Source organism: Anolis sagrei, chromosome 2 (assembly GCF_037176765.1).
Source record: "Anolis sagrei isolate rAnoSag1 chromosome 2, rAnoSag1.mat, whole genome shotgun sequence".
Taxonomy (NCBI): Eukaryota; Metazoa; Chordata; class Lepidosauria; order Squamata; family Dactyloidae; genus Anolis; species Anolis sagrei.
Window position 1 is genome coordinate 36,554,915 of NC_090022.1, and position 22,427 is coordinate 36,577,341.

A 22,427-nucleotide genomic window follows, 5' to 3' on the forward strand; every position below is an offset into this window, starting at 1 on the left:
ATCCCAAGAATACATCACATATTATTATCATACTATCTTCACTGACAGCTACTATTGACATGAAATAAAGGAATCTTACTACTTGATGGCCCCACAAAATGAAATGGTTCTATACCAGTGATTCTCAACCCATTGGGGTCCCAGGTGTTTTGGCCTACAACTCCCAGAAATCCCAGCCAGTTTAACAAGCTGTTATGATTTCTGGGAGTTGAAGGCCAAAACATCTGGGGACCCACAAATTGAGAACTATACTATGAACCAGCGCAGTAAAAGCCCAGTGTCAAAAAATTACTGGGCCTAGGTAGAGCCTTGTCTGTTTTTGTTTCAATGAGTAACAGTGAAGAACATAATGAAAAATATAGCAATTTTTACTAATGTAGTTAACATATAAAATCACATTAAAAAAGGATAACAATCTGATATTTGATTGTCTTGTTAAATAGCTAAATAGAATGCATCATGACAAATTAGAAATAATCAAACACACAATAATATTACACATTGAACAATCTGGCTTTTATCATGTTTAAACATTAGAAATTGTAATAGCACAGAAAAGCCACCAATCAAATCTTTGATTTCCCTCTCTCTTTTAACATAAACAGGACTAAAAAGGTATCTATGCCATCGACTAACTATGAAATTCAGTACCCATTTATAACAATATTTGTTTGTATTTTTGTCTCCATTCCTGTTTCCAAGTGGCAATTTTAGTAATTTGATCAGAAATCCAACACAGAGAACAGTAACTCAGCACAACATTAGTGTCAAATATCTGAAATGAGATTTTGATTTGCTGTTCCCATACCCATTACTCACATTACTATAAATCTATACTATTCAAAGACATTTGTGGCAGCAAAGGCTTATAAAATAACTGAAGGTAGGCTACAGCTTGTGCTCAGTTGTGCACTCAGTAAGTCTAAAAAAATGTGAAGGCATACAGTACTTTTTTAAAGCCTTCCCTATATTAGGAGTGGAAAAAACAGACTTCTGTTGATCATCCACTAGAACAATGGTGTCAAACTCATTTTCGTCACATCAGCCTTAAGTCTATCTGTTGAATTCATGGTTAATGGATTCATGGATACAAAGGGTCAACTAAAATTTGTTTACATTGTGTTTGGTGCTCTTTAGTTTTTGCCCGAATTGGATCTTCAGATGTTATTGAACAACAACCCCAATCACTTTTAATTATGTATCATGCAGACTGGAGATGATGGGACTAGCAACCCAATAGCACTTGTGGCTCTGAGGTAGAAAAAAGGTTATAGGAAATTTTAAAGTCAGACATCATAACCACAACCCTAGAATCTAAATTCAAGCCCCACTATCGACTAAAGAGAACAAACTGCAGGCTTCTAGATGTTACTGTAGCACAACTCCCATCAGTTCTAGTTATGGGGTCCAATGATAAGACATATAGGAGTTGTAGTCCAGCATCTGAAGGGCCACATAAAATGACATAGTGGACTGGATTGGGCCTGTGGGCCTTGAGATGGACACATGTGCCCTAGAAGGTAAAAATGTTTTCCTTAGAAAGTTTGGCAAAACCACCTGTGTTCATGCCTTGCCTAAGAAAACTCTATGAAATTCATGGGGTTGCTTTAGTAGACAGGCAACTTAAAGGCACATGTATATATACATACACAGTGTAAGGCAATATGAAAAAATGAAGATTACACTAGTGAAGTGTTTCTCAGCCTATAGTTTCCCAGAATTCCTGAAAATTGATCAAGCTGACTGGTGCTTCTAGGAACTGATGGCCCGAGTACCTGGAGTAACAAAGGTTGGGAATTGATTCAACCAAGGATCAGATTCCTGGATTCCATTCCCATTCATAGGGATGACCTGTGTGAAACATCAACTTGACATCAAACAACAATAATTAAGTTAATTGGTGGCCAGACTGGAGACTTACATACAAAATTTTCATGCAGCGATGTTATATGCTATATGTTCTTCTATTAACTATTTTCTTCTTTCTGGTTTTGCAACAGTGAAATTTGCCAACATGCCAATGACTTCTTAGTGGATATATTAATCCACCAACAAGTCATCAACATGTTTAAATAGACTTTAAAAAAAACAAATAAACATAACTGAAAGCAACAAAAGGCTATGGTATTGATCCAACAATTCTAGAAGAGTATAAAAGCAGATCGGAACCCTTTTTGCAAAACAAAACAAAAAAACCCTCGTACTAGAGTGGAGAAACACCTCAATCAATTGCCAATAACAAAATGCTTGTCTAACCCAGGTTCAAATGTGATGATTTGTAGGCAATACATGATACATGGTATGAAAAGATGGTATGGTGATTTGGAAGGAAAGGTGTAAAGGCAGCTTCTTTTGCTTCCAAAAGGCATTTACTTTTACATGTCCTCAACTTTCCTAATTAATCTGCATTGATCAGCTTTATTTATTTATTGTGTTAGGAGCTACCGGACAGTTGTAATACATTTTTAACAAAACAAACAAACAGGCAAAACACAAAGTTTGCAAGCTTGGTAGTTGATTAAATGTCCTTTGACCAGTATCTGTCCACTTGGAGTGCCTCTGGTATTGCCGCAAGAAGGTCTTCCATTGTGCATGTAGCAGGGCTCAGGTTGCATTGCAGCAGGTGGTCAGTGGTTTGCTCTTCTCTACACTCACATGTCGTGGATTCCACTTTGTAGCCCCATTTCTTAAGATTGGCTCTGCATCTCATGGTGCTGGAGCGCAGTCTGTTCAGCGCCTTCCAAGTCGCCCAGTTTTCTGTTGGTGTGCTGGCTGATATCCAAACAAGGAATGAACTGGAAATGTCACTGCCTTAGTCCTTTCACTATTGACTGCTACTTCCCGGCAGATGTCAGGTGGTGCAATACCGGCTAGACAGTGTAATTTCTCCAGTGGTGTAGGGCACAGACACCCCATGATAATGCGGCATGTCTCATTAAGAGCCACATCCACTGTTTTAGCGTGGTGATATGTGTTCCACACTGGGCATGCATACACAGCAGCAGAGTAGCATAGTTGTAGTTGTCTCATAGTTATTTATTTATTATATTGCTTTCCTATATTTTCTTTCCTTCCAAAGAGCACAAGAGGATGTCTTTGATCTCCTCCTCCTTACTTATTCTTGCAACAACCCTGTGAGATGGATTAGATTAAAAAGAAAGCAATTGTCCCAAGGTCACTCAAAGAGATTCATAGCTCAATGGGGACTTGCGTCAAAACGTCCCCAAATCCCCGCTGGACCTTGACACCACAAATGGCCCCGTTATACCCCACAAGCTAACCCTATAATGCAAGACTAAGAGGGGTTGATGACTTATGCAAGAAACAGCCATCCCACAACAGAGAGAAATGTACTTTTTTAAATCCAGGAAAAGAGTGAAGTCCTCATTGTTAGGACAAGATCCTAAGTCACTGATTCGCCCCAGGAAGAGTTGTATGTATTTATTTTAACTGATTTATTATCTATAGTTGCCTCAATGCTTGCGGAAGGTGTGTTTGTGGCTTGTTTCAATTGGTTCCCTCATAAATTTAAAACTATCTATGCTTTTATAACCATATACTGACATTATATTATATTTGGATGATGCTTTTGGAAGCCTAAGTCGTGAAAGATGGCTGAGATACATATTGTATACTATTATTTTTATCTTTATTTTTGTCTTTATTAATGACTTAAGTGAAGGGTTAGAAGGAATGATCATCAAGTTTGCAGACAACACCAAATTGAGAGGGATAGCAAATACTCCAGAAGACAGAAGCAGAATTCAAAACGATCTGAACAGATTAGAGAGATGGGCCAAAAATAACAAAATGAAGTTCAACAGGGACAAATGCAAGATACTCAACTTAGGAAGAAAAATGAAATGCAAAGATACAGAATGGAGGTTGCCTGGCTCGACAGCAGTATGTGTGAAAAAGATCTTGGAGTCCTCATGGGCAACAAGCTAAACATGAGCCAACAATGTGATATGGCAGCTAAAAAAGCCAATGGGATTTTGGCGTGCATACATAGGAGTATAGTGTCTAGATCCAGGAAAGTCATGTTACCCCTTTATTCTGCCTTGGTTAGACCACATCTGGAATACTATGTCCAATTCTGGGCACCACAAGTGACGGGACATGTTGACAAGCTGGAATGTGTCCAGAGGAGGGAGTCCAAAATGATCAAGGATCTGGAGAACAAGCCCTATGAAGAGCGACTTAAAGAGCTGGGCATGTTTAGCCTTCTGAAGAGAAGGCTGAGAGAAGACATGATGGGCATGCATAAATATGTGAGGGGAAGTCATAGGGACAAGGAAGCAAGATTGTTTTCTGCTACTCTGGAAACTAGGATGCAGAACAATGGCTTTAAATGACAGGAACTTCCTAACTGTGAGAGCTGTGAGAGCAGTGGAACTTTCTGCCCTGAAGTCTGGTGGAAGCTCCTTCTTTGGAGGCTTTTAAACAGAGCTGGGTGGCCATCTGTTGGGATGCTATGAATGCAATTTTCCTGCTTTTTGGCAAGGTCTCTTCCAACTCTATGATTCTATGCCTTTGGAAGCCTGAAGTCATGAAAGATGGCTGAGATACGTATTGTATAATATTAGCAAGTAAAAATTCAGATGTCACTCTACATACTATAACTCTGAATAACACTTTTCTTTACTGTAAAGGGAAATCTGATCCTACTTTTTGTGCAAGATAAATCAATAACTACCTACTTTACTTACCGCTCACAAATGTGGCTGTTTATTCACATTCAGTGAAAGTTATTACTGATACTGATTATTTTTAGACTATTAACTTTATTCCATCTGTCTCCTTTTTTCGCAGAAGTTCTGCCTCACATCTAACACAGACAATAAACCACATGAAAATATTAATGATACATTCTGATTGTTCCTTCATAATGTGAATTTCAAAAACGGGCTCTCAAATCCCTTGGCTTGTTATTCTATGTTAAACACAGATATAAAAAGGCAAATTTGTTGATTTGGAGCCTCCCTCATAAAGCGGATCAGGCGTAACAGTACTTTTAAGATGGTTTGGAATGAGCCTTTTCTTTATTTGTTGGAGATGTACAGCTTCTTGTCTAGGAGCATAAAATGACTTAATGTTGACTAATCAGCAATGTTTCCTGCAAAGTAGTTTCATCGGAGAATTGTTCGGCAATGCACAAAGCCAAAAATCCTTTGGGTTCTATCTTTTACTAGTCAGAGTTCCCTTTGAAGGCAAGTATTAATGGCATGACTTTAATTTTCTAGGCATCTGCTATGTTTCGCTTGGTGAAAAAAAATCCACCAGGCCCATAAAACTTGTTTACAAATCCTTTTATGTTCCCCCTCCCTTTTGAGCTATTAGTGTATTTTCTGACATGTTTCCAAGGAAACTATTAATCAAGAAATGTATTAAACAGAGTGCTATAGCATTGCCACTCATTCTTGTGTTTCAGAGACTGTATAAAAAGTGATTACATTAACCACCACCTTTTTTGGTTTTCTAATATTATCTTTGCTACCTGTTTATTAGCTATCAGTTTCTGCTACCAACTAGAAACAAACTCCACCACTGCTGTGTTACTGATTCAGAATAACAATATCATTCACAAGCTCCCAATTGTGTTTGAGGTGTTTGTCATACTTCAAATGTTCCTATACTGCTATTTATGGTAGATGCTGATGGAACTGCAATGCACATATTCCCCAACCATGCTATAAACCAGGGGTCCCAAAACTAAGCCCTGTAGGCCAGATGGACCCATCCTAAACTTTAGACTTAGGGTCACTCTAGGTCTGAAACTACTAACCTGTATCTGCCTCTATGATCCACCTCGGAGACTAAGATCATCGGGGGACGCCCAACTTTGGTCCCACTGCCCCTTGCAAATGCAATTGGTAGGGATGACAGACTGGTCTTTCCAGTGATGGCTCCTCATCTATGGAAGTCCCTCCCTGGTGAAATTAGATCAGTCCCCTCCTTCCTGACCTTCAGGGGAAAAAAACTGACACCATAGCTCTGGGACCAAGCTTTTGGTCAGTAAATTGGAGAACTTTAATAAGCCGCTCCGAGCCCCAGGGGAGTGGCGGCATATAAGTTTGAATAATTAATTAATAAATAAAATATTACAAAATAACAGAACAATTATGTGGATTGGACCTGGAGTATGACTTGGATTGTGTGATTTTAATTTAAGTTTTTAATGTTTATGATTTAATTGGTTCGGATTTTAATGCATTTGTTTATTTATCAAAAAGTATATGTGGCATCAAATTGTTACCTTTGTAAGGCCGTTCTGAGTCCCCTTCATGGTAAGAAGGGTGGGGTACAAGAGTGCTAAATAAATAAATAAATAAATAAATAAGGCACACAGCAGAAGCAACAATCCTATTTAACTTGACTATCTCATCAGCCAAAAGCAGGCCCACACTTCCCATTGAAATACTGGTAAGTTTAGTTGGTTAACATTCTTCTTCATTTTAGGTATTGTATTGTTCTTTCACAGGTTTTTTTGCACTATAAAAAGATGTGTACAATGTGCATAGGAATTTGTTCATTTTATTTCAAACCATAGTGTGACCTTGCAACAGTCTGAGGGATTGCAAACTGGCCCTCAGCTTTAAAAGCTTGAGGACCTTTGCTCAAAACCATCACTGAGACCAAGAATCAGGATCAAGGTCTTAGGCTTCCATGCTCCTCCATCTTTTTCCTGAATTGTCCTGGGATAAAATTTTCAATGCTATGGACTGGGTTACACCAATTGAAACAATAAATTAGACGTGCGTTTCAGCCTAAGTTTTGGTGTTAAAGTTGATAGAGATATCATAGCAACTGTTGGCTTTTCTTTTCAATTATGCTATTTTTTTTCTTTTGCATTTTAAACTACACATATTATCTGATGCAGACTCTGTTTCTAGAAATGCCCTACAAGCCATGCTAATGCTTGTTTTTCAAAGCTGTCCATTTTTTTAAAAAAAAGTCTTTCCATATCTATGCCTACAATGTCTTGAATAATGACAAATGCCTAAAAGACCCCATTTTCTAATATGAGCATGCACAAGTTTTAAGACCTTTGGAGGAAAATTTTATTTCTGCTTCATCCCCATCATAGACTTGTCTGGTGAGTACATGGGAGAGGGCCTTCTTTGTGGCTGCTACAAGGTCATAAAATTCCATCCCAGAGAAATTAAGCCTGTTCTCTTTCCCATGGGAAGGGAAGACCTTTTATGTAGGCAGGTTTTGGCTGCCTAAAAGGTAGTTCAGTGAGTTGTGATGTGATTTTATCATTCATATGTTTTCAATTTTGCTGTGAGTTTTCCAGGCTGTATGGTCAGGTTCCAGAAGCATTAGGAAAGAATGCTTCTAGAACATGGCAATACAGCCTGAAAAACTCACAGCAACCCAGGTTTTTCTTTTGTTTTTGTTTTTTGTCATGTCAGGAGCGACTTGAGAAACTGCAAGTCACTTCTGGTGTGAGAGAATTGGCCGTCTGCAAGGATGTTGCCCAGAGGACGCCCGGATGATCTTTTTGATGTTTTTATCATCCTTGTGGGAGGCTTCTCTCATGTCCCCATATGAGGAGCTGGAGCTGATAGAACTAGCTCATCCGCCTCTCCCCGAATTCGAACCTGCAACCTGTTGGTCTTCAGTCCTTCCGGCACACAGCCATAAAAGCCTCCGACAACACGTTTTCAATTTTGTTTTAAGCCATTTTAACATTGTGGTTTAATAGAAAGGTCTGTTTAATGTTTATTGTTTTCTTAACTTTTGCACTAACAGTTTTTAGTTATACTTTTAATTTGCTACAATCTGCTTTAAGTTGTGTACAGAGAAAGGCACAATATAAAAGTGAATAGTTTAAAAGAATGGTGATGCAAGAATATATGCAACAATAAAACATCAGTTGATCTCTAGAGATGTGTAACAATGTATCAATTTCATGATGCATTTTTGATCCAATGTGTGTTAACTATGAGGACTATGTTCATTAAAGGTTTAATGGAGTATGGAAGTGATTTCATGCCCTCTAAAATCTCTTTACATCAAAAAGCAGTGTTTTAAATAATTCAGTAAATTCTTTGTGCTTTTGATGTACTTGTGTAAATGAAAATTATTGTTACAAGTTATGAAAATTGTGTTTTCAAAGATGAGAGATGTGGGGCAGCAAAATACATATATTGCCCACATTTCTTTTTCTGTCCTGTGATTTTATCACATTGTGTTGGGAGTTCGGGGTGCTTCAAAATGATGGACCCAATTTCAAAGCAATGTATTTCATGATGGCAATGTGTTACAATTACACAAAAAGCTAGAAATGGTTTAATGAGTGATCAAGTTTTACTCATCATTTTGAACCTAAAACAAATCTTTTTTTAAAAAAAAAAACCTCTACAATTGGTGATTAACTCATTAAGCTGTATATTTGGGATCACGATGTTACAAATGATTTATGCCAGGGGATATTTGTGTGCTGGGAGAGTGGTAAGGATTTCATTCATGAGGAATTCACGGTTGCAAAAGATATAGCAATTTCAAATCGGGCCCATCTTTTTGAAACACACTGCAGGATAAACATGATTGGATGTTGTTTCTTGGGCTGGACTTTCACATGCTCCCTCTGTTACCACTCTTCCCATCTAACTCTACCACATCTTGGGCCAGTCATTTCCTGAAAATGTGACCATTTGGGTTAGGAAAACCTCAGGAATAACATGGGACATGGAATGGAGGTCAGAAGAGAGAGGGAGAATTGAGAGAAACGTGAATGCCCTTCTCTCCTGCCCTCAAGGCATGAGAAAAGGTATATTTGATTCTGGGTACTTTCAAGACATAGCAAATATTGCTTTTAGTTTTCCCTCTATGTTTTAAAACACAATAAATATATTTTTCAAACCTGTATTTTTCAAACCTATATTTGTAATTACATACCATAATCAATGACAATATCATTAATAAATCATGGAAATGCCAAACTGTGAGAATATGACTCAATCTAGAAAGCCATCTCTGTTCATTATACTGGGCACATGAGTACTTCTCTTATCTGTCCTATTTAGAAGCCTTTCTCTTACTAAGTAGCATCGAGTCTCAAGTTAAAAGCAGCCAGTAGGTAAGCTACAAGATCTTTTCTGGGCTCAGCATTCCTTAAAGTGAACTGATGAGAGAAGAAAAGCAAAAGATTAAAAATGATGTGTTCAGAACCTCATAGAGGAGCATTTTCATTTAATCTGCTGAAATGGCACATATTCTATTCTGCTGCCTTTTCGTCACTGCAGTTTGAAGAGTTGAAACAACTCTCCTCTATGGTAGAACAAATGGGACTTGTATAAATGGGACTAAGATCACTAATTTGGAAGGCACACTTCTCAGGACTGAGCACACATTTAGAAGTGGCTTTGAAGTCCCATTACAATAAATCTGTTTTCAAATGAAGCAAAATCTCAAAAGACCAAGGAAACCAAACCCATCCCCAAGTATCTCCACCATTATACTCTAGCCCTACCTGCATACTCAATCCAGAAAATAATAAGAAGGCTTTTCCTTTATGGAAAAACTAGTCACACACACTGAACTCATTCCAGCTACTCAGCCGTACTAATGTCATCTTAGAAATCCCATTGTTTATGCATGTGCCTGTAATGTAATTGTTAAAGGGTAACAAGAAAAGAGGAGCCCCCAGTGGTGCAGCAGGTTAAACCGCTGAGCTGTTGAACTTGCTGACTGAAAGGTCGGTGGTTCGAATCCAGGGAGTGGGATGAGCTCCTGCTGTTAGCCCCAGCTTCTGCCAACCTAGCAATTTGAAAACATGCAAATGTGAGTAGATCAATAGGTGTAGCCTTGGTGGGAAGGTAATGGCACTCTATGTGTTATGCCAGCCACATGACCTAGGGGATGTCTACAGACAATGCCAACTCTTCGACTTAGAAATGGAGATGCGCACCAAGCCCCAGAGTTGGACAAGACTAGACTTAATGTCAAGAGAAACTTTACCCTTTTTTTTAACAAGACAAGCCCCCCCCCCCCCCCAATGTTTTCTGAGTATAGCAGGCCCTCCATATCCATGGATTCTGCATCTACAAATTTAGTCTTCCACGGCTTAAAAATATCAAAACCAAAAATTCCAAAAAGCAAATGCTGATTTTGCCATTTTATATGAGGGGCACCATTTTACCACACCACTGTATATACAGGGACCTGAGCATCAACATATTTTGGTATCCTGAAGCCAAACTCCAGCAGATAGCTAGGTCCCACTGTGTCATACAAAAAGCTGGGAGTGAACTTCCTAAAAATTCTCACAGTGAAACTGTTTTGAAGTCAAACCCAGGACCCTATTATCTAAAGGACTGTTATTTTCCACCTGACCTGCCTTATATGAAAGTCATCCCCAGAATATGGAATACCACTTTCATTTTTCAAGTGGAGCCTCACCTGCAGAAATCCTTTGTTATACCTGTTTTTTTCCAACACCAGCTCTGGTGCCAGGCAATCGCAATTCTCTCTCTTCCCCTACCAAAACTTTTAATGGCTTCTTGCAATTTTACCATGACTCAAAATTGCTGTTTCAATTTTGCCACATTTATTGCTATTGTATCATACGTTGATTTATGTGACACTGATGCAGCTATAGAATTATGTATGGAAATATACATGTAAAGGGATGCTGGCATACTCAGAAATAAATCCTACTGAGCCCAATGAAATTTAAGTACCCAAAGGATTCTGAACATACATAGCTGGCAGCCAATTAACAGCATCTGGAAGTTTTACCACTACCCAGACTAAGTAACTGCTCCTTCTGCATAAGAAACATGGCAATCACACTGCTTGTACTCCCTCACCTCCTCAAAGACACCAAGGAAAAGATGGCTGGCAGTTGAACAAGTTTTTATTCTTGTTTTTGTACAGATAAATTACAGCACGTTTCCAATGAGAATTTTGCAAGCGCATAAAAATACTCATGAACGTTTTTATTGTGTTGTCGAAAGCTTTCATGGCCAGAATCACTGGGTTGCTGTGTGTTTTCCCGGTTGTAGGGAAGAGTTTCCAGAAGCATTCTCTCCTGACGTTTCACCCACATCTATGGCAGGCATCCTCAGAGTTGAGGGCTCTGTTCTAAACTAGGCAAGTGAGGATAATATACCTGTGGAATGTCCAGGATGGGAAAAATAACTCTTGTCTGCTTGAGGCAAGTATGAATGTTGAAATTGGCCACCTTGATTAGCATTTAATGGCCTTGCAGCTTCAAAGCCTGGCTGTTTGATGTTTGGGGGAATCCAGCTAACACCTCCAAACAAAGGATTCCCCTCAGGCAGCAATCAGCCAGGCTTTGAAGCTAAAAGGCCATTAAATGTTAATCAAGGTGGCCAACTGCAACATCCACGCTTGCCTGAAACAGACAAGAGTTGGGTTATTGTGAGTTTTCTGGGCTGCCATGTTCCATGTTCCAGAAACATTCTCTCCTGGCATTTCCTCACATCCTCATAGGTTGTGAGGTCTGTTGGAAACTAGGAAAATTGCATTTATATCTCTCTTGAAAGTCCAGGGCCGGAAAAAGAACTCTTGACTGTTTGAGGTAGGTGTGAATGTAGCAAATGGCCACCCTGATTAGCATTTAATGGCCTAGCAGTTTTCAAGGTCTGGCTTCTTACTGCCTGGGGGAATCCTTTGTTGGGAGGTGATTAGCTGGCACTGATTGTTTCTTTTCTGGAATTCCCCTGTTTTTGAGTGCTGTTCTTTATTAACTGTTATGATTTTAGAGTTTTTTTTAATAGTGGTAGTTAGATTTTGTTCATTTTCAAGACAAGAGTTCTTTCTCCCACCCTGGACATTCCACAGATATATAAACCCCACTTGCCTAGTTTCCAACAGACCCCTCATCCTCTGAGGATGCCTGCCATATATATGGGCAGAACATCAGGAGAGAATGCTTCTAGAATATGGCCATACAGCCCGGAAAACTCACAGAAACTCACTCATTTTTATTGTTGTGGAATTGGTAGCAAAATGTTGCAGTGTGACAAATTCTAGAAAGTTGCTCCAGCAAAACCAACAACCCACGCCCTTACGTCATTTTATTCCCCTTTCTTCTTCCCCTGTTCAATTTTTCTTTTGATGTGTTTGGGATTACTTTCTTCAAAATGTACCTCTGCAAAGTTTATTGTCTCCAAAAATATTGTTCCTCCTCATTTTGCTTTCCATACTCTCAGCACTTACTCACCCATGTTCTGTATTACAAGTTATTTTGAATAACAATATCTGCTATACTCTCAGATTAGTTATACATATTTCCATTTATTGTACCTCATTCTCAGCCTCCGGGGTTGAGTGGGATAAAAATAAAATCCAAATTGCATATGAAATTGTGCTCATCCTAATTATATTCTTCTGATCGTTACACTATAATGTGTCTCAGATTTAAAGTCCACGTGCAACCATCTATATATTTACCCACAACAGCCCTGTTTAATTTTCCAAGCTTGTTTAGCATCTTGCAGATATCACTTCATTAATAGCCAACTTACTAAGTCTCTTAGCTGCCTCAAGAGCATCGTTTGCAGTGTCAGCCACGAAGAATCTCTGAACGGTGACCCCATGATCAGCCATCAGTTTCTTGCTCTGATATTCCTGCAGGTTTAACCATCGTCTGGGGGATAGCTGAACAGCCTACAGAAATAAAAAGAGAGAAGAGGCGGGAAATCATCATATTCATTATGAAGAGTTCATGCAACAGTCAACTCGGCTATTAGGTCTCATGGATGTAGTCACCTGCAACTAGCAATAAACAAGGCTAGAATATATTTAATATTTTACAGAAAGTATATTAGTCAAACTCTTACGTGCCACCTATTTTAAAAGCCTAGAAGACATTAAAATAATACAGGTGTATGATGCTACTTATTATTTTATATTAGCAGGGCTGGCACTTAAAGAGCATCTCTGGATATAATGCAATGTACTGTATATTTACAGTTGTCCTTTTCTACATTACAAAAACACCATTGCTGAGTTGTGAGAATAGGTTGCATGCGTCTCAGGGGAAAAGTTCCATGAATAACAACAGAATGTATTCTTGTATGAATTTAAAGTTTCAGTCTCAGTGAACATATGTTCACAACATTATTTTCTATTCATTTCCAGACCTGCAAGATCCGCACAACTTTAAAAATAGGCAACACATTTCAGGAGGAGTAAAGTTTATAAACTCTAAATACTGTAGAAACATGATGCTAAGTGTCTGTAACTGTCTTGGCTAGTGGGCATTTCCTATAGCCACTGATCTCTATTTAATAATAATAATAATAATAATAATAATAATAATAATAATAATAAAGAAATAATAAGAGAAAACTGGCAAAAGAAGGCTCTCCATGGACAGTTTCTGGCAAAAATTGAGAGCCAAATTGACAAAGAAAAAACATGGCTGTGGTTCACAAATGGAACTCTGAAAAAGGAGACTGAGGGCCTGATTCTGGCAGCCCAAGAACAAGCCATTCAAACCAATGCTATCAAAGCCAGAATTGAAAAGTCAACAACAGATCCCAAATGTAGACTCTGCAAGGAAGCAGATGAAACAATAGATCACATCCTCAGCTGCTGCAATAAGATCACGCAGACAGACTCCAAGCAGAGGCATAACACTGTTGCTCAGATGATTCATTGGAACTTGTGCCACAAATACCATCTGCCTGCAACAATGAACTGGTGGAATCACAAGCCGGAAAAAGTTACAGAGAATGAACATGCCAAACTCCTCTGGGACTTCCGAATTCAGACAGAGTTCTGGAGCACAACACTCCTGACTTCACGATGCTGTTAAAAAACAAAGTATGGATCAACGATGTTGCAATCCCAGGTGACAGCAGGATTGAAGAGAAACAACTGGAAAAACTGACACGATATGAGGATTTAAAGATCGAACTGCAAAGACTCTGGCACAAACCAGTCAAGGTGGTCCCAATGGTGATCGGCACACTGGGTACAGTGCCTAAAGACCTTGGCTTGCACTTAAGCACAATCGGTGCTGACAAAATTACCATCTGCCAGTTGCAGAAGGCCACCTTACTGGGATCTGCACGCACTATTCGCCGATACATCACAAAGTCTTAGACACTTGGGAAGTGTCCGACGTGTGATCCAATTCAACAGCCAGCAGAGTGTCTGCTATGCACTCATATTGTTGTGTTTCAAATAATAATAATCATCATCATCATCATCATCTTTATTTATTTATATTCTGCCCTATATCTCCTGGGGGGGGGGGAGAGACTCAGGGTGGATTCAAACATTAAAAAGGGCAAACATTAATGAATCTGTAAAACAAACAAATACCAACATAATAATCCCGCATAAACCCACATGTAAGTACAACATTAGAACCTAACATCAATAAAACAAATAAAACATAATCAAACAAAAATATATAATGAAATAAGATCTGAACATAAAATATTTACAATTATTTTACAGGGGTCAAGTAAGGTTCACAAAGTTGATTGTGTGGCCAGAGATGAAATACTAGTTATGGAAATCCATACTAAATGCTTCCTATAGCCATTGATATCCACTAAATGGAGCACTAGTTATGGAAACCCATCAGCCATTAATGTGAGATGTTCTTAAGCAAGCCACTCTTCCTCAGTCATAGTACATATTGTACAGATATAATTAGAAAAATATTTAGATTTGGAACAAGCAAGTTCTGCAACCTTGGAAATGACTCCAATGTTCATCACATCCCAACCCATCAAATTTAATGATGGCAAAAATGCCTTTCTAATAATGTAAAGATGTCGCACTGGGTTGAGATAACTTGTTTTTAAGCAGGATACTAATTCCTAGGGCACAATCCATCTTGAAAACAGTGCACACATTCCCTAAACACCTTGTTTCAATGCATTTTCAATGCAATATATGAGAAATATGTACTAGATTTTATTAGTCCAGCTACACTCTGTCCCATTTCTACATCTTCATTATTAGGTCAGGTGCAACACAGTGCTGAGGACAAGAACACGGGATGATACAAAATTTCAAATCTGTGATGGCCAGAATCTTTAAACTTCTTGCTTAGGAATCAAAACTCCCCACTGCCATCTTAAGGGCAAACATAAAACCTGCACTTTTTTTTACTGTTTTTGTTGCTTTTTGCTCTCCGAATGTCCTGCACAATGTCTACAGGGTCAGATGAAAGCTCAGGAAAGCTTTCACATACTGATTTTTTACATCTCCATCCCCTTCTAACGGAAGAACAGCTTGCTGGGTACATGGCCTGCATGTGGTCATCTGCCAAGACCTCCCCTTCGTGCACATAACTCTTTGAGCAAAAGCCAAGCACCGCTGCAGCATGGAAAGGAGCTGCACAGATGCTTAGAGCTGTCAGTGGTGACCTTGAGGCACGTAGCCAACCCCACTGCATAGTTAGCTGGGGTTTGTGACAGGCATTTTGTCTGGCTCTCCAACTAAGGAGCAGCAGGAAATGGGACCGCTGGGGCCAAGTAATAAATGGGTCTAGAGGAGAAGAGATATGTGAGGCAGAGGATGTATCACTTAACCTAAATCACTCCTGTTCTCGTGCCATAAAAAAGGAAAGAGTCCCTCTGTCTATCTCTGCCTACCTATATATTCAAAAATCACAATAAATGGTGCGACAATTGAAAAACGGGAGAAAAGAGTTGAGGAGACCAATAATCATAGGTTTTATTGTGTTTTTAGTGTAATCTTGGGGGTCAAGTTTTGGCATTATTTCTGCCTATGTTTCAGTAGATGTTTGGAGTCCTTCCTGTGTCATTTGTTGGTGCTGTTTTGGCCTCTACATAATCACCAATGGCTCCTCTTCCTCCTAGAGATGCCACAGGATTCTGTCTTGGGATCAGTGCTATTCAACATTTTTATCAAGGACTTGGATAATGGGATAGAGGACATGCTTATCAAATTTGCAGAGGACAATAAATTAAAAAGGGTCTTGTCCTGTCCTATTCACTGGGATATTAGTTGAATTCTGTTCTTAAGGATCCATATCACCCTGGATATTCTTTTTTTGAATTGTTACCACATGGCAGACAGTATAGGATGATAAAAACAAGGACAAATAGGCTGAGAGATAGCTTTTATCCTAGAGCTGTGACTATATTGAACTCTATTGAACACTAATGTGTGAAACCACACTAATATGGCATTAGGGGTTGTGCAATAGTGATTAGCATGTGGAAGGACGGGTACTTTGTTTTGTAAGTTGTACATATATAATGTAATTTATTTTCATTATACCATGTACAATAACAAAAAAGTTATTGTATTCTACAATGACATAGTGCTAACTCGATCCATTTCCAAAATAGAGGTGAGAGCAAAATAGAACAGAAAATAGTGAACAGTTAAAAATAGTGAAATCCTCACATAATGCTTATGGGACACAGAGAGACACATAATAGTTCAATATATCATGGCCTTCACAAATAACAATGTTTGTAGGACTAGTAGAACTCAGCTTTTGCACAAGATAGTGGCTGCAGAGTCAGCAATTTCTTACATCTCTCAGGATACTTTGCTGAGAAGTGCTTTGAATAATTGCCAAATGTAAACCTGGTAGAAAAAGACAAGTATCTCAATATGTTCCAAGATACTTGACAATATTTATGTTCCTTTTATAGGCCTAATTAAGCACCTTAACTGCACAACATGATTAGAAATTCTAGACAACAGCACTGTTGATTCAACTCCAAGCCAATTGTAATAACAGGGTGTTTTTAAAAAATGGACCTGATTGGAAATTGCCATACCTTTGCAACCACAAATCACCCATAAATGAAACTCAATTAAAAGAGTGGGGCACAGAGCTTCAAATGATGCCTCTCCCAGTGCACAAACAGTCCCTAGTCTCAGTCATTCACAAATGGTGACCATGTAACAAGGCTTAATGAGATATTTTCCATTTGAGGGGTTACGCGTTATATCTAAAATGTCCACTGCAATGCATAGGCCAACTAAAAATGCTACTTCATCCAGAGAGGGCGCAAGACTATATGTATGCCTAATTAGTAGAGAACAAATCAAAAGCTATTTGGGAAAGTATCACATGCTACACAAGAAGGATGTGAGCAACTTTGCTGCGCCTGATATATTTTTTTTTTTGTTAAGCTCACAACTATAGTAAATTCTTGTACATGTCAACTCTGTAACCCTCCCTCCCCCACAGTTAAAATATCATACATCTTTTTGTTAATTCATTGAACAAGTTTTGGATCGACGTTAACTACTAAGGCTCATCTTAACTGTTTTGCAACTTCAGTACATATCATTCCAGTTTTTAAAAGATGAGAAAAACTCTAGAAGGGAAAGGACCCAATGACAAGGAGTCCCAGTTGAGCTGATAGATAGAACTTTGTTACGTCACTTCTGGCTCTGAATAAAGCAGTCAGAATAGCTGCTTATGGAATTAGCCAGAATTAATCATGGAATCAGGGACAGATAGTCCCTATCAAACCGATACAAGGAACCTAAGAGACCTGGAGGTGATATTACAATACTTTTTAATAAACAAGCGTCTTGTAACATGGGGCTCCTTTTCCCCTCCTGCCATTTTGTGCTTCTTTTGTCATACATGTATTAATTTCCAGTTATATAAAAAAGAAGACAATGAGACTTACTGCTTTTCCACTAACCAGGATTTTAGAGTTATTGTAATTTATGATCCTGGTTAACTAACCAACATTTAAACTGTGTTGTCCATTTGGAATATAAAAGGAGCTTAAATAAAAAGGGGGAAATGTTTGCTCATAAAGTAGAGTGAGCAAAATGGTCCTAACAAAATTTCTGAATTTACTTAATCATACAACTAAAACAACTACTTATAGCAGCATTGATCTGCCTTCAGTTTTCACTGAGAAGACTGATAGCATTAAAGAATATGATACATTTATCCAGGCTCAGACTCAGATAGTACTTCTCAGGACTCAAAACGTCCTTCTAAATAGAGGCATTTTCTTTTTGCTGTTGTGTGCCTTCAAGTCATTTCCAGCTTATGGTGACCCTGAAGTGTGTCTATCCCTGGGTTTTCTTGGCAAGATTTGTTCAGAAGGGGTTGCCTTTGCTTTCCCCAGCGGCTGAGAGTGTGACTTGCCCAAGATCACACAGTGGGTTTCCATGATCAAGTGAATATTTGAACCCTAGTCACCAGCTACAACAGTGGTTCTCAACCTGTGGGTCCCCAGGTGTTTTGGCCTACAACTTTCAGAAATCCCAGCCAGTTTACCAGCTGTTTGGATTTCTGGGAGTTGGAGGCCAAAACACCTGGGGACCCACAGGTTGAGAACCACTGAGCTACAATCAAAAGCTGAGTTCACCGAAAAATCCACAGCTTCTCCCCAAGGCCCATATCACCATCTCAGCCCATACTCAAAACTTATGTTATTGCTGTTCCTCAATGCTATCCTTCTTTATCAACTATCAGTGGAGGAGACAGGACATGTGCCCTTCCTCTCCTTCAATCCAATCTTTCTAGCATGCTGATTAGCACTGGGTTGGGGCAATAAATGCAAGCATTTAAAGAAAATGTTTGTTTCCCATGTAATGCTCTCTTCTCTCAGTTTTTTATTATGTCAGAAGCAACGTGAGGAACTGCAAGTTGCTTCTGTTGTGAGAGAATTGGCCATCCACAGTGACATTGCCCAGGGGAGGCCCAGATATTTTATCATCCTGTGTGAAGTTTCTCTCATGTCCCCAAATCGCCCCATCTCGAGGATTCAAACTGCTGACTTTCAGGTTAGCAGTTCAGCCGGCACAAGGGTTTAACCCATTGCACCGAGGTCCTGTCATTGTTAATGATCCTGACACTGACTGCCAGAAGAAGAGAGAAAGAAAATGAGAGGGTGTTTGACAGAGAGGACTGTGTCTTGTAAGCTGTCAATTGGCTAGGAAAAATCATCTTCTGACCGGTGTTGATGAAACCCAACATTTTAAATAAAGAGAGTTTTAATTCCAAATTGAATTTTAAAACATTCAAGTCAAATATGAATAGCTCTAACCATGATGAGGAGTCTTGACATAAATAAAAGGAGTCCGATGTTTTGAACAGAAAATTAATCTGCAAATTATTCAGAATTCTTATTCTTCTTATTACTATTTCATTTATTTATATGGCACCATCAAATGTACACTTTAAAATAAAGCAAAAACAATGTATTTTTCCAGAGATGTACAATCAAAAATATTTGTCTGTACACATACACAGACAAAGGAATGGAGAAATAACAAATCACAAACTTATACGATACAATTGCAGAATAAATCATCCAGATAAAATGTGAGTAAAGAACAGAAAGAATCATTGCTTAATGTGCACTTCTGTTCTAGAGGACATATATTAAGGTTACTTTAAACAATAACGGAATAAAATATGATTAAATAGAAACTTCCTCACAGTGATTTAAACTGTTTTAACTTAAATCATTACAATTTAATCCTTCAGGGAAGTGATTTATATCATGGTTAAAATCATTACAATTAAAACCATGATTCGACACAACCTGCCTTTGATCCACACACAAATAGATCATTTCTGATTTGACCTGAAACAAGCATTGGCAAACAAATCGATGTCAAAACCAGCATTACTTGAAGAGAGTTCAAGGTCCATTTTCTATTCAGTGATGCAGAAAGCAACTTTACAGAAGTATATAAGGGAGAAACGTAGTCTGCTTTTTATTAATTACAGTATAACCCAAACATATTACCTTTCTGTGTAAAATTCCCAAGGCAATTTACAATAATACCTTCAAATAATCTGGTTCCCTGGAACATCCATTTAGAACAAACACAAGCAACCATGCCTTAGAACAGCGTTTCTCACCCTGGGGGTCAGGACCCTTTGGGGGATCACGAGGAGGGTCTCAGAGGGGCCGTCCAAGGTCATCAGAAAACATATATTTCTAATGATCTTAAGAACTCCTTCGGCAGAGAAAGCTGAAGATCTCTCCACCTGTCTTTCTCTTCCTTTTTGGAAAAAGATGGCAAATCCTCCCACCAAAAGCTCTCCTCTGCTGTGACTGACCGGCCTCTCAGAAGGCCTCTCAGCCAAGGGGAGGGCTGTTTCTGAGACACAAGCAAGTGTGTTTGGTGCATGGCAGTGTGGTGTGCATGTGCGAGAGAGGGACACAGGGAGTGAGGGTGGAGGAAGATTTGCACCAGCAAGTCCCTTCAAGGAATGTGCCTTTCCTCTCCTTCAATCCAATCTTTCTAGCATGCTGATTAGCACTGGGTTGGAACAATAAATGCAAGGATTTGAAGAAAATGTTTGTTTCCCATGTAGTTGGAATGCTCTCTTCTCTCACTTTTTTATCATGTTTGGAAAGTTTGGCCCAATTTTATTGTTGGTAGGGTTCAGAATGTTCATTGATTATAGGTGAACTATGAATCCCAGCAACAACTCCCAAATGTCAAGGCCTATTTCCTCCCAAACTCCACCAGTGTTCACATTTGGGCATATTGAGTATTTGTGCAAAGTTTGGTCCGGATCTATCATTGTTTGAGTCCACAGTGCTCTCTGGATGTAGGTGAACTACAAATTCAAAACTCAAGGCCAATGCCCACCAAACCCTTCCAGTATTTTCTGTTGGTCATGGGAGTTCTGCATGCCAAGTTTGGTTCAATTTCATCGTAGGTGGAGTTCAGAATGTTGTTTGATTGTAGATTAACTTTAAATCCCAGCAACTACAACTCCTAAATGAGAAAAGCAATCCCCCCTCCCCAACCCCACCAGTATTCAAATTTGGGCAAATCTGGTATTTGTGCCAAATTTGGTCCAGTGAATGAAAATATGTCCTGCATATCACATATTCACATTACAATTAATCACAGTAGTAAAATTTATGTTATGAAGTAGCAACAAAAATAATTTTATGGTTGAGGGAGAAACTGTATTAAGGGGTTGTGGCATTAAGACGGGTGAGAAACACTGCTTTAGGGTGGTGGTGGTGATGATGATGATGATGATGATGAAGAAATCATATAAATGCATCCTTAATTGAAAGATTGAAACAAGCACATGCCAGACATTTTTATTTATTACCACTCTCCTTTGTAGACTACAGCTGTTTTAAGCACAGCGGAGGCCCTTTCCAGTCTGAATTTCAACCAAGAGAGCCTCTCAATCAGGATTTTTCTCAATACCCAAACTCCTTGTGATAAATGAACTACTGGCAAAGATGAATGAATGCACGCTACTACTGCATACAACCATCATTGATTATCTGTACACTTTGGAAATCGCTGGATATTGACTGTGCATTAAAAGCTCTGTAGAGCTAAAGAATATGCGTTTAAAAAGTTACATTGCAAGTTGCAGGGAAAGAAAATCTTTCTCAAAGAAGAAATACCTCCCTTGAGCAAAAGGAAATCTAGCCTTGTAGTTTACGCCAGGGTTTCTGTTATTTCATCACACCAAGTGATAGCATCAACAGAGGGGCAGAGAGAGGGTTTTTTTAAAAGCACAACATTTTTAAGAACTGATCTCACCGGACAGAGCTGGAAACAGATACAGCAAGTCAACACTGGAAATTGATGTTTGAAGTATGAGAAAATGATCTTTAAGAACTCCAGAATTATGTTTCGATGTGACTAACGAAAAGGTTTTTTTTCTCCTCTGACTTCTTAAAAGGTATTGTGGTATCTTGTTACAGAAGCAAAGTCACATCATATCTAATCATTTATATCCACACATAAGTCCATATCTTTGGACAGGCAAAGTAAAAGAAAGCCTTTGCACAGTCTGCCCTCCTTAGCCACAATCTCTGTATTGAGATTCAACCATCCAGAGTTTGATTTGGGTGGGAGCCATGTTGCACCCAGTGGTTGCCACAACATGAAAAACAGGGGGTGCCATTCTGTATCCCTAAGCTGTTCAAGTGTGCAGAATTCAGGTCCGGAAGGTCCTGGGAGTTTTAGGTTGAAAGGATAACATTTTCTAGTTCTATTTTGAACTATATACAGTGGGTATGCCATTGGTGTCTGCTGGAGTTTGGTTCCAGGACCTGCAATGGAGACAACATATACAATGGCATAGTAAAATAGTGTCCCTTATATCAAACTTCAAAATCAAGGTTTGCTTTGTGTGTGTGTGTGTGTGTGTGTGTGTTTGGGGTTTAGAATATTTTTAAAGCCGTGGATGGCTTGATCTGTGAAGGCTTGACTTCACGAAAAGTGTTACATGGATCTGTAGTGTCTTTCTTGCCACTCTATCCACAATGCACTGCCCAATGCTTTCAACAATCATACCAACTGAAGATGCACTCATAGCTGCCAGTATCTCAGTCTCACTAAAACCACTTGTGCAGTAACTCTGTGGAAGGGATAGAGGGAATTTCCTAAACCTCAGAGAAGTGGAGTGGGAATGAATATTAAATCATTGAACCTTCCCTACGGAGGGAAGGTTCAAGTATCACAGGCACTCAGTG

General features: G+C 38.9%; 1 protein-coding gene across 1 annotated transcript in view; it reads right to left on the bottom strand.

Moving 5' to 3' along the window:
* The window catches only part of SUCLG2 (succinate-CoA ligase GDP-forming subunit beta), a 237,892-nt gene that overhangs the window by 163,404 nt on the left and 52,061 nt on the right, over window positions 1-22,427 (bottom strand). Inside the window, exon 2 of the mRNA XM_060766395.2 lies at window positions 12,501-12,642. Within this exon, the coding sequence (XP_060622378.1) occupies window positions 12,501-12,642 (142 nt within the window). The remainder of the gene's footprint in view (window positions 1-12,500; window positions 12,643-22,427) is intronic.